Below are 13,135 nucleotides of genomic sequence, written 5' to 3'. Positions count from 1 at the left end.
CAAATTGTGAAGAAAGAAAGGAAGGAAGGAAGGAAGGAAGGAAGGAAGGAAGGAAGGAAGGAAGGAAGGAAGGAAGGAAGGAAGGGAGAAAGGAGAAGGCACCCACAAGGCATGATGACACATGCCTGTAACCCAGCACCTAGAAGGGAGAAGACAGGAGGATCACAAATTTATCCACCCTGTCTCACAAAACCATCAAACAAATCACCTGACATCAACAACCAATATGGCTCATTCAAAAGATTTGAAGACTCAAGGCAGGTTAGAAAGGGTAAAATTTTGCTGTGAGGAATTATTAAATTTATTCAATTTCCAGCCTAACATAGTGGCCCACACCTTCAGTCCCAGCACTCAGTGGGCAATCTAGTCTGCATATTGAGTTTCAGGATAGCCTGGGCTACCCAATGAGACCCTGTCTTGGAACAAACAAACAAACAAACAAACAACAAAACAGGAGGTTTCCCCTTTATTTAAAAAAAAAAAAGAAAGAAAGAAACCCTGATTTGACTATTTGACTATTTTTCACTATCACAAAATTTAGTTTCTGGTTTTGCTATATGCATACGTGTACCATAGCCATTTTACTCTCTTTTAAGTAGCAGAGCTGTGCTTTGTTCAGCTCACAGGTTTGGGGTTAGGCTTTAGTGGTAGGCTGGGTTTTGATGCCGTTATTTGGGTAGGACCTCTGCTCACACTTCCCACGCACCCTTCTCACAGTTTACCCTGCCTGCAAGGTGCATTGTCATTAAAACCGGGAACATCGGTATCTGCAAAATAAGCTTGTCTAAACAGGATACTCTCTACCTCCCCTTTTGGAACAGTCACAGCCATGATCGATTTGACAGAGACTGTTTCCCGGGTCCTGACCTCATCCATTCTTTGAAGCACTTAGTTCAGTTTTCACTGGAACAATTTTCAATTTTCCCTCATGCTCATACCTTACTGGTCTAACAACCATTTGAATAACACGTTATTAGGTTTCCCAGAGCGGTTCTAACAGGTGTGGTCAGGTTTGACAACCTCGCTGGGTCCTCCCGGGCCCTGTAACTCACCTAGGGCAAACAGAGGTATACAAGGACATGCCAGCACTGGCCACGAGTATGTACTCCGCCGTGGCTTTCCCTCAGCGTGTTGCACGGCACACCACCACCCCAGCAACCGCTAGTGTGTGCAACGGGATGAACTAGGCCTGTGGACGCGAGTGAGGAAGTTCGCTACTTTAATGACGTCTATGTGAGTGCCCATGAATGAGTTAAAACATCTGGAATCGCCTGGGGAATACAGTGTGTGGATAAAAAGCATGAAGAGGACGAGATCTAGCTTCACTTTTCTAGCAAGAAACCAAAATAAATATTTATAAGCGTGAAAAAAGTGGCAGCTTTTATCTTATTCTCCATTGCCTCCTTTTTCATCCTTATTTTTACTTCTGTGTGTGCACATGCATAGACCCAAGAAAGCCAGAGAGGGAGTCAGATCTCCTGGGGCTGGGGTTACAAGTGGTTGAAAACTGGGTGCCGGAAACCAAGTTCAGGTCTTGGGGATGGAGGAGCAGAGCCTCCACCTCTGCAGCACGCTTTCTCCTCTTACCTCTGCTCCTCACACGTTGGTTATCTCACGAGCTACGGTGTAAGCGTGCTCACACACCCACGGGTCTGAAAGTACGTCAGCCCGACTGACAAATACCCACTAATAAAAATATCTGTAGGTGAAGACATTTTATTGTGTTAAAACCATCAATGATCCCCCCAGAGAGGAATGAAACACCTTGTGTGCGCAAAGGAGGCGCTGGGCAAATGCGAGCAGAATGGCATGCAAGCTGCAACACCCCACCGGTGCATATACCTTTTCATTTTAACATCATGATATTCGTGCACCATGAGGAAATGCCCCGTGTTTATCCTCCAGATGAACTTGGTGTAGCAGTCGACTGTGACTTAGGCCATTCCCGGCAACACTGCGTGGGAGCCGTGACCTGGAAAGCTCTGATAAAGTTACTTTCTGGTAAAAGTTACTGAAACTGCCGCAGTGTTCAGGAAATCACTGCTAATTTTAAGTCCAGGTGAAAATGGAAATCATGGCTGAGGGGGAAAATGGAATCCAATTAAGGCAACGGAGAGCCTACAGCGGCCTGCCATTCCACATTCGCTTCTGCAAAAGTACAATGCAGGACCCAAACAGCTCCAAAGACCAAGGTGGAGGTGGGGGTGTGGTGGGGGTGGGGCACACTTGAGCCCACTTATGACTCACCAAGTTGGGTAGGAACCTATCCAGTGAACTGCTTTCAAAGAAGACTTTATGTTAACATACGTAGCAGAGGGCACACTTAGTCGATCTGGTCCTCTTATTATTTATCTCCAAAAGAAAACCGTGTTTCTATTTGTAGGTGCAGAATATATCCACTAGATTTTTAAAAAATGAATTCCAAACACCAGAAACTATGGAGAAAAGCACCACATAAATTTCTCCATAGACTTATGTGGTATTATGGGGAGGCCAGGGAACTGGAACTGTGCTTCCTTTGACTCCTGCTTCACTTTCGAACATTTCAACCACTGTACTAGAACTGCTAGAATTCCCCCCCCCCTTTTTTTTTTACTTTGCTTCTCAGTCCAAAAATCAAAACAAAGGCTAAAGGCCTACGCTGGCTTTTCTCACTCACAGGTACCTAATGATGAGTGTGCCAATTTAAAGTTTATTTTAGATCTCAGTTGAAACCAGGAAAGCTAATCCTTTTCAATTTGGGACTCGGTGGGTGTGGCGATCTAGGAAGACCTGGGAAATAACTACTGTTTGGTTTGGATGTTATGCTTGTCTACCATTAAAAGAGCATATAATTATAGCCTAAATGTAGACCTGAATCTTGAACAGGCTAACCTAAACTCTCAAAACGTGTACCCTCTAACGTAACCGTGGAACACTATAGTGCGCCAGATGTTACGGCACTATGCAAAACACTGAGCTCAAGCTGGAGTCAGGACCCTTAAAAAAAAACAAACCCTTTTGTATCACCTTGCTCACCTTTTGCACCTGAGAGGAGGGCTGCATTTGACCTATTCTGGAGACGTTAAATGAATTATTTTGTACCCGGTCCAGGCTTTTGTCTAAATGCAGGAGCGCTCTCTCCTTTCTCTGCCAGAGGATGCCCCTCTCACCCCTCCCCCACGCCTCATGTCTTAATGTTTCACAGGATAAATCTAGAGATCCTGGGTCCTCAAAGAGTGCCTATTCTTGACAGAGTAGCTGCAGGGGGGGGAAAGGAGCGGAGGCGGGTGAGATACCGGCGGCGTAGCAGCTCTACCCCGTTGAAAAGGGGTCGGAGAGAAAAAAAAAACCACTAACACGTACATAACTGCTCTTCTGTCCCCGGCACCTCTTCTGGAAAGGCTCTCGGGCAGGGCAGAGGCGGGGGACGCCGCACAGTGGAACCTGGGAGCGGCGGGGGTGGGGGACCGGAGAACCCGGCCCGTCACCTGACTGCCAGGAAGAAGGACGTGCAGCCCGGAGCATCTGAAGGGGGCGGGGAGAGACCTGCTTGGAAGATGGCAAGAGCCAGCGCTTCCTGGCACCGCGCTGGCTCCGTCCCCAGACGTGCCCTCCCGCTTTCGGTGGGAGCCTGCCTCCCCAGGGCTGGGGAGTAAACTCGGGCCGAGACCGAGGCCGGTCCCTCCGCGCCGCGGGTCGCAGGGGCAAGGGAGTCCCAAACCGGCGGCTTCGGATGTGCGCAAGGTAGTGCAGGGAAGCCTAAGCAGTGTTCCTCGTGGCGCGAGGGCGGGACGAGAGGGCTGCAGCGCTGGGGCAAGACTTCGCGTCCCGGCGCGGGCGCCACCTGCGCGCCGAGCGCGGACCGAGCCCGGTCGGTGTGCGCCGGACCCCAGCGCCCGCTAGGAAGCGCGTGGAGTGACAGGCTGCGAGTCCTCCGGCTCGCGCCCCCTCCCAGCGCCACCAGCCCCGGCCAGCGGGAGGGCGGGCGAGGTCCCGCCGCGCGGCCGTCTCCCCCCACCGCGCTACCTGGACGAGGAGGCCGGGTCCCGGCGCACAGCGCCCAGCGCGGCCCTGGAGCGGCCCCCGCCCTCCCACCTGCGCCGCGCGCCCGCCCGCCCGCCCGCCGCTCCGCGCTCCCGGGCCGGGGCGGCGCGGCCCCGCTCGCGCCCGCGTGCGCGCCCCCGACGCCGCGCGCTCCCTCCCGCCGGCCGCTCCGCCCGCCCCCCGCGCTCTCCCCGCCCCCTCCCTCCCTCCCTCCCCCGCAGGCACGAGCGAATGTAGCCCGCGAGAGAAAATGGCGGCGGCGGCGGCGGCGGCGGGCGATCGCGCCTCGTCGTCCGGATTCCCGGGCGCCGCGGCGGCGAGCCCCGAGGCGGGCGGCGGCGGCGGAGCTCCCCAGGGAGGCGGCGCGCCCGCGGCGGGCGCGGGGCTGCTGCGGGAGGCGGGCAGCGCGGGCCGCGAGCGCGCGGACTGGCGGCGGCGGCAGCTGCGCAAAGTGCGGAGCGTGGAGCTGGACCAGCTGCCCGAGCCGCCGCTCTGCCTCGCCGCCTCGCCGCCCCGCGCGTCCGCCTCCCCGTCGCCGGAGCCCGCGGACGCGGCGGCGGGAGCGGCCGGCTTCCAGCCCGCGGCGGGCTCGCCGGCCCCGGGAGCGGCGGGGCGCGGCGGCGCCCACTCCGCCGAGCCGGCGGCCGCGCGGGACAGCGGCGCCCGGAGCCCCGCGGGGGCCGAGCCGCCCTCCGCAGCGGCCCCCTCCGGGTGAGCGGCGGGGCCGGGCCGGGCGGGCAATGAATGAAGCGAGCGCGGCTCCCGGGGTCCGGCTCGCGGGGCGGGATGGGGGGCACGCGGAGCCCCGCGGGGCGGGCGGGGACGGGACGGGAGCGTGCGGGAGAGTTTGTTATTGTTTGCGGACATGTGACAGGCGTGCGGGCCGCGGTGTGCGGTGCTCCCGGGGCCGGGCCGGGGTTGCCGAGAGCCCCGCGGCGCGCTCGGTTGGGGAGGGGCCCGCGGGGCGCGGTGGTGACAGGAGGGAACCCCTGGGCCCCGCGGGGACGCGCGCCCGCGGCCAGGTACGGGGCCGGGCCCGGGCGGCGGCCGGGGGATCCCGGGGACTGCGGGGGAACGCCTGTCAGAGCGGCGGGGCGGCCGGGGACGCTCTCCGCACTGCGTGTCCCCGGGAAGCCCTCCCGCGCCGCGGAGCCGAGGGCGCCTGGTGCCGGGAGTTCGAATCCGCCGTTGAGGCCGGCGGAACGCCGGGGGAGCCGGGACCGGATGCGTCAGCCATTCGGTTTCGGGGCGGCGGAGACTGGGACGGTGCGGGGCTGCCGGCTCCGCTCGCGGGGGTCTCCCGGGGCACCACGAGTAGGATGTGCGTAAGGCGGTCTCCACCAACGGCTCCTCTGGCCTCGCCCTTTGGATGTGTTTTCGTGATGGTCGCCGAGTGGCCGGGTGGACTTTCTTTTTGACGTTTGCTATGGGTGGAGAGTGTGTGTTTTATTGTGTGTCGAATCTGACAGTAGGAATCCCTGGTTTCGGTTAGTTATCTAAAGTAATTTGACTCCCCCCCCCCTTTTCTTTTCTTTTCTTTTTTTTTTTTTTTTTTTTTTTTTGCGCACTGGATTGTTTAAAATCACGGTCCGTTTCTTACTTGGAGGTCGAGGGCCCTCCCCAAGCCCCTACCTTCCGTAGCCAAAAGTCTTCCGAGCCCTGTCCCCAGGCACTGTGGGACTGGAGGTAGCGGCCCTGCCGCAGCTCTCAGTGTGCACAGCTTCCTGTTTCTGTGCAGATGAAAACCTCGCCACAATAATTCTTAGGTGGCAGCCCTAACTTCAGATCAACTGCAGATGAAGGGAAAAAAAAACCACTAACTCCAGCTTTGAGGAATTTCATCCAGTCCTGTGAGACCTAGTTCTTTCTGTATGATGATGTAGTTTGCCACGCTTCAGCATTATAGTTAACATAATGGCCTATGGATATAGCATGAGGGCAATGGCAAAAGTGTAAGTAGGACTTTAGCGTTGCCTCTAGACGTGAAATCGGAGGACCAAGGTGAAGGCAGGTAGAATTGAATAATTGATTCATCCGTGATTAATTTTTGTGTTTTTCTTCCCCCCCCCCCCCACCCCGAGGAGTAGTTTAAATTGTACAGGCAGTCTTTAAAAATAAAAACTCTTAGCTAGAATTCTGTTGGTGCATCTCAGATGTCACGTGAAAGCTTCATGCAGTAAAATATTGATACTCTGTCCTTTTGAAATAATAGTGACAGCTCCCTCCGGTTTTGTAGCACTGGTTTGAAATCCATTTCAAGTCTGCTTGGGTATTATAGCATGGAGAAGAGGTATACGAAATAATTGTCGTGTGTTTTATGTTTCCTGTTACTATGTTTTATCATTTAACGTCTTGGGTAAATAATTTTAAAGCAGTCGTTTAAAGTCTCAATTGAACAATGCGTTCCTCTATTTCTAGTAGTTCATATTCCTACATTGTAGAGGAAAATTTAATACTACTATTTCGTGGGTTTGCTTTCAGTAGTAGTGGAGAGCCAAAGATCTGTTCTGTGTGCCTAAAGACCTATTGTATCATCTTTTGAGTTTTGTTTTTTTAATCTACCTTCTAAACTTTGAGTGTAGAAATTGAAAGTTTAGAAAGTAGGCATTTATAAGAGATAAGTTACAGGAAATTTATTAAAGTCAAAGATTGTATGTCTGTCCCCACTGCTTCAGGGAAATAACTGAAGTCAGTGAAAGTTTGTGCCTGTAAGTGGCGCCCAAGGGTTTGTGATTTTTCTTTATACTACAGAATAAGGGGGGGTTTTCCTTCCTATTTACTGTCTTTGGAGAAAAATTACAGTGTTACTCTCCATTGAACAGGCTATTGTGAGTTTGGCAGATATAATTACTCTATCCTATTTTTGTAGCTTCAACCAAACTATCAATTTGCTTCCTCGTGAAGGAGCTAGATATGCTGTGCCTGTTAGTGTTGTCCTCGTTTAAAACTGAAGATATTTCATAAGTCGCTTTTGCTTCCTCACAGGCCTCAGTTTCACTTCCTTTTAGAATCTATCAAGCTAAAAATATAACTGACTGACCCTTCGCTAGAGGGAGGTATGGAAACATTAATAAGTCCTTTAAACTCTGAGTGCGTGTCTCTCTAAAATCATAGGTGCGGCCCCGGAAGTTAGCCCGGCGCAGATTCCTAAGGCTTTGTACTTAGGAATCCTCTCCAGGTTCTGTTCTAAACTAGGTTAAGGAAATTCCTGTATTTTTAAAAGATTAACCTTATTGAACGGGGTTTTGGAAGAGAAATATCAGAGCTAGAGTGCTTGCCAGGTTTTGTTTTCTCTTCGTATCTGATCTTGGCACGAGTGACTGGTTAACCAGCATTCCTTAATACATGATTTCCAATACACCATAATAACTCCATTTTGTTAGATAGGACAAACGGGAAGGAGCCGCACTGATTGTACTCAACTTCTGTAGCACTTCAGGCATGATGTGTTAGTTGCATGTTTTGGAAATGGCCACTGACCTGTGGGTCTGAAGATTTCAAAATGTGCAGAGCAAGGGATGTTCCATTGCTTTTGAGAAGAGCAGGAAACCAGCCACAGTTTGGCTAGGTGGAGTCTGCTGCCCAGTCCTGCCCTTGAACCTGTTGGCCAGTTCCCAAGGAAGAAGCAATGAGGTACAAGGAGTCGGGGAATGGGTTATCCTAAGGAAAAGTGAGGTGAATTCCAAAATGCTGTTAGTACTGCCTTTGCATTCTGCATCTCGCATGCTCCCTTGGGCCAGGGTAATCTGTACTGAAGGAAGTAGGGAAACATGACGTGGGAGAGTCTTGGTCCATGGAGGCTGCTCTTGAGCCTGTGTCAGTGCGCTTTTCACCGCAGGGTGCTTTGTTTGTGCCCTGTAGACTTGCTGGTCTTCTTTAGTCCTCTTTCTTTGTACCTTTAGTTGAAAGTTGGAGTTGCTTAAGAATGTAAAAGGAACCTGCATAGAATGCTTGCCCTAGCCTGGGCAAGGCCTTGGGCTTGATTGCCGAAATATGCAGTATTAAAAATAACAGTGTTTGCCTTTAAGAAATAACTTGAGAGCATTTTTAATCATGAAAGAAGTCAGGATCAGAGTTAAAGTAAATGACTCACCGGAAGCGGGGAGTCAGCCTGGTACTCTTCAGACTACTAAGCGCAAGGACTTTTACCTGTGGCTTAAAGCGCACTTGTTGGGTTTGTAGGTGGATGCGTATGCCTTTAATCTGCTCACCTTCCCTGCCTTCTGTGGCGCAGACAGGTTCTACAGATTGCTGTGTCTGCTCGCCACTGCAGCCCTCTCAGGCATGATGGGGAGGTAAAAAATAATTGGAGATAGAAAAACCCCACAGTCACTCAGCTGGCAGATGGGATTCAACCCGGGCAGCCTTCCTCTATTGCCCAGCTCCCCTCATTAGTTTTTGCCGTTTCTATTTTTGTTTTCAAGTTAATTATTAAATTAATTGATGAACCTTTAAGAAGGAAGTTTCTCAGTAGGAGTCATGGGAGGACAGGCTTGGACTCTACCCTGCTTGTACAGATATGACACATCTCTGTAACCCAGCCTTGTGTGGGCACAGGTATTTTACAAGTAAGTACTATTTTTGCCTGCCCCCCCTCCCGCCTTTGGCAAAGAGGATAAATGATTAGTGTTGAAAGTCTCCTCAATTTGTGGCATATTAAATCATAAGTGAAAATAGACAGAGAAGCTAGAATAGTGTTCCCACTGTCTTAGATTTCATTCATTCAGTGGATGAACTTTGCAGGACAGTGGTCTGGTTGATTAAAAGGTCACCAGTACAGAGGCTGGGTTTCAGTTGGTGGATGGTCGAGTGAACGTGTTTCATGGCCCTATGTTAAGTGTGTGTTGGGGGGGGACTAACACCAGTGCTCTGAACACCATAGGTAAATACAGCCACGCCTTCCCAGCTCCTTGAGCTGGTTCCTGACTGCCCAGCCTCCTAAGTTGGTAGCTAGGAAAAAGATGCCCTCTTCTTCAACTGGCCTGCTTGGTTTTGTGCGCCTTTCGTCCAGTTTTTCACTCTCCCCTGAGAACAGGCCTGCTGGGCTATGCCTCTACACCAGTAAGTGATGCAGATTTGGTTCACACTCTCTCTGCCTGTTCTTACTAAAAGGGATGTAGACAAAGCTGCATGTTTAGGCATGATTTTTTTTTTTCCTGTTCAAAGAGAAAATTAAAATGAGGGTATGGGAGCAGGAAATTCAATATCTGCCAACACTGGTTTTAAAACTCAGTCCTTATTATTAGTAAAAGCAGCTCCTGGTAGTTAGGAAAACAATGCAGGGAAATGCAGAAATGTGCTCTAGGGCATAAGATGATCACGATAGCCTTGTCTCTGCTCTCAGTGCACCCCAGTTAATTTGGGTATGTTTGGTATGAAAGGGTGTTGTGTACTGTCAGTGGTTGAGTCGTTGGCTGGGTGCTCTGATATTATAGACTGAGATATTACAGAATGTGCTAGGCAGAGCTTTTTAAGTCTTAACCAGGCACACACTTAAAGTGCATGGCTGTCAGCTGGGAGTTCTTCCTGTGGCCACTGGACCGCTTGCAGACTGGAGAGGAAGTCTCTGGAGCCAAGTGGCACAATATGCACCGTGCTGTTGTTAGTATAAGTTGGTCCCGAGCACGCCTGTCCGTCCGTGCATGTGGCGTGAGGAGCCGGTAGGAGCTAGACAGTCTAGGTGGGAGCTTTGCCTTTTGCATGGCTCAAGTAATCATTAACGGATATGCTATCAAGTCGTCTTCAAACAGGTCTGACAGCATTCGCAATGCTGAGTATCAGATCAGGCCCCGTGATTCCCAGCGTGAATTTTTATTTGTACATTGCTTAGTGTTGAACAGCAGCTTGCTGCTGTTTAGTAAGCAGTCATTGAAATTTTTGACATACAGTTTAAAAGCTATAATAATTAGCATATTTCAGTAACTTAAGAGCAATTATAAAATAGCTGGAGCCACATATGAGCTGTTATTTTTATATGTATTGAGAAATTGAGCTCCAGTATCCCAAGTGTCTGCTGACTTTAGCAGTTTTTCCTTGGAGATTGTCTTTACCTTTGGGACAGAAGACTTAAGTCCTTAGGGTGGCCCCAAGCCTTCGCTCTTCTGTCTCCGAACATTGACCATTGAGAATAACCCTGTAGCTTCTTTTCCCAGTGGTGACGTCCCTAGACTACAGACTGCACCAGAACCAAACTGTTACTCTTCCTGAAACCCGTGCTAACCCGCTTCTGCTCGCTAAGTACAGAAATAGGACCTAAGACTCCTCCTTGGCACCCACCCCTCGCTGAGCCTTGTTCACTCTCAGATGCATGACAGTTTGACCTGCTGCCGCCTCCATGGTCCAGGCACCTACCAGCTCTTACAGACCTCCAGACCTCATGCCTCCTGTCTCCCGCTCTGCCCTTCTAGACTGCTTTCCATGTTATATGCCTGAGTGACCATTGAAATGTAAACCCAATCTTAGCTTCCTCCCTCCAGAAAACCGAAAAGTATTTTATTAAGTCCAAAAACCGTCCTAATGGTTTTCACTGAGACCAAATCAATCTACAGCATTCCCCCAGCAGGCCCTGTCTGGCTGGGTATGTTACCTCTGAGGTCCATACTGGCTTGTCCCTAGGCTCACTTCCTCCATTTCTTCAAACTTGGAACACTGCCTCTTGCTGGGGGTCTGTGCTTTCTGTGTTTTTGCTGCCCTTGGTACTTGAGGCAGCTTCATTGTTGAAATCGCAGCCCCTTGTCCCTTCCTCAGAGAAGTGTTTTTACTTGCCCAGTCTGGCTGTGTAGTGCTGTGTCCCCCTGACATTGCTGAGATTTTAAAAGTTAACTCCTTGGTTGGCCAACTGCTGGCCCTAGAAGCCTGTCTGACCTGAGTGAGCAGCGCTGTGGCTGGGTAAACCCACCACCCAGCAAGATGACGGGTACACGCTGAACAGCTTGGCAGCTGTACGTTGAAATGGAACATGAGGGGCAGCGCCATGGCGTGCTGAAACAAGCGGGTTCTGTATTCTTCCCTCTGGTCGGATGTAGTTTACGACCTAGCTGAGAGGGGCTGAAGCAGTGAGAACACAGACTCAGCTTGCAGGTTCTTGAGAGCCTGGCTGGGAGCTTTCTGGATGGGCAGCAGCGCGGGTGCCCTCAGTAAGTAGGTCAGCTCAGTGTGGTCTAGAGCACGTGGCGGCACTACCTGGTCAGGTGGAGGGAGTCTGCTCGGAGCCTGAGACTTTTCCGTACTTACTGGGGAGTGAAGGATGCGTGTGCACAGGAGTAAGTACCCCCATAGGGGTGTTGGCCCTTAATAGTACTATTTTATCAAGTTCTCAGGGTGCTGTTTAAATTCTAACATGTACTTCTAGGATTTTCGTCCTTGAAAACTGGCTTCTAAGATTTATAATCTTGGTAAGTCACTTTGGACGAGTAGAAGTCCACATTTACATTAAAGAAAGGATTTGCTGGGCAAGCACTGTATGAGATTTCAGGCGCCATGGACCTGTGTAACAGGAGCCGGACAGGTGGTAACTGAACCCAGCGGGTCCCTTACCCAGAACAGGGTTTAGTACTGAGAGAAGGCCTCCGGCAGCCAAAGGAGGCGGGCCAGGGAAGGGTGGATTTCTGAAGTCCTTTGATTTTACAAGAGTCTCTGGGCACTTGTACAGGATGGACATGCATTTAGGGAGTCACAGTCTTGGTTTGGTTGTTCCTGCCTCACAGTAGTTAAAGGAGCACAATGTGGGCATTGCAAGAGGCAGGCAGGTTCCTTTCTGTCCAAGGTCCTGGCAGGGCGACCCAGGAAAGTACAGGGAGGCAGGAGAGAAGAGGACTTAGAATGTGCCTTCTGGACCTCCTGGTATCAGGACAGCTAGCTCCTGTGTGCTAGATGTGTGTTTGTTAAATCGTAGCACCATTCAGCATCATGTTTTCGGCTGTGAGTTTTTTCCTGAGTAGCAAAATGAATGGAATCAAGACATAACATCACTTTGATTTATAGCAGCAAGTATTGCCTCTTATTTAAAGTTGTCATGTTTCAGCCATCTCAGAGCTTGTAACATGTATTAAGGACATTTTCTGAGACATTTATAGAAAGCGTTTTTAGTGCTTAAGGTGGTTAGCCTCTCTCGGTTGTCTGGAAGCCGCAGCTCTGCAGTCTAGACAGTGAGGAAATGAAGTTTTCTTTAGAATTACATAAAGTGGATGCTGCCCCTTAGAAACACCTTGTGGATCTTCTGTGTGGGAAAACTTTTGTTTTATTTGTTGGTCTGTGTCATGTTAATCTTTGCAGGGTTTTGTTTTTGTTTTTGTTTTTTAAATAATAATAAGCACTAAGCTGCCACCAGTAAATCTCAGCAATTTCCCTAGATTTCCATGGGCCGGGCACTCATCTCCGGCTTCCCACTCGCCATTGAGCTAACTATGTAAGTACCTGAGGGTTTGGGTTAATGAGATGGTCACTTGCAAGACATTAAGTGTGGCTGTGTTCTGGGCTGGTATAGTATATCAGTTTCTGTTCTTCTCCCCGCAGAAAGTGTTTTCATTGGCTGTATCTGTTACTGATTTGCAGAATTTCACTTGGTGCTTGTTTTTTTTTATTAGACTCAGATTTTTTAAACGACGTGACAGGTAGGGGAGGTGGCTCAGTCATCCAGTATGCCTCGCATGCGCAGAGGCTGTGAAAAGAAATGCAGGCAGACAGACAAATGGAAAAGGATGTGCCAGTCAGTATGTATGTTCTTTTCATAGCGCTGGCACTTGAACCCAGAGGCTCCTATGTGGGCAGGGCTGTTCCTCGGAGCCAGGTCTGCAGCCTTTGTTAATATTCTTGAAAAGGAGCTGTCTCTTTGAGGGAGGAAGGCCATGAACATAGGGACTGCTCATATAGCCCAGGCTGGCTTTGAACTCTGTACATAGCCTGGCCGCCTCAAACATGCTAGGGCATGTGCCACCACACCTGGCTTGGTTTGGTCTTAACCTAAACTTATGTTGAGTTTTGAAACTACATTTTGTTATTTAGTGTAGTGACACCTCCCTGCTGTTTATATTACAGTGAGGATCTAATGGCAGAGCTCAGCCTTCCAGGGCTGGGTGCTAGTCACAATTGAAAGAAGTAAATGTTATCA

General features: G+C 50.4%; 1 protein-coding gene across 3 annotated transcripts in view; it reads left to right on the top strand.

The window, feature by feature from the left end:
- The first annotated feature begins 3,514 nt into the window (after window positions 1-3,514).
- The window catches only part of Map3k1 (mitogen-activated protein kinase kinase kinase 1), a 60,440-nt gene continuing 50,819 nt past the window's right edge, over window positions 3,515-13,135 (top strand). For 2 of the 3 annotated variants that reach the window (XM_060385715.1, XM_060385714.1), the window contains exon 1: window positions 4,277-4,737. In XM_060385715.1, coding sequence (XP_060241698.1) covers window positions 4,277-4,737 — 461 coding nt within the window. Of the gene's footprint in view, window positions 3,727-4,276; window positions 4,738-13,135 lie in introns of those variants that run through there. The other variant, XM_021633609.2, reaches the window with a different exon arrangement.

This window comes from Meriones unguiculatus, chromosome 6 (assembly GCF_030254825.1).
Source record: "Meriones unguiculatus strain TT.TT164.6M chromosome 6, Bangor_MerUng_6.1, whole genome shotgun sequence".
NCBI classification, from domain to species: domain Eukaryota; kingdom Metazoa; phylum Chordata; class Mammalia; order Rodentia; family Muridae; genus Meriones; species Meriones unguiculatus.
The sequence above is the reverse complement of the archived record's forward strand: the minus strand, read 5'-3'. Positions and strand labels throughout refer to the sequence as shown.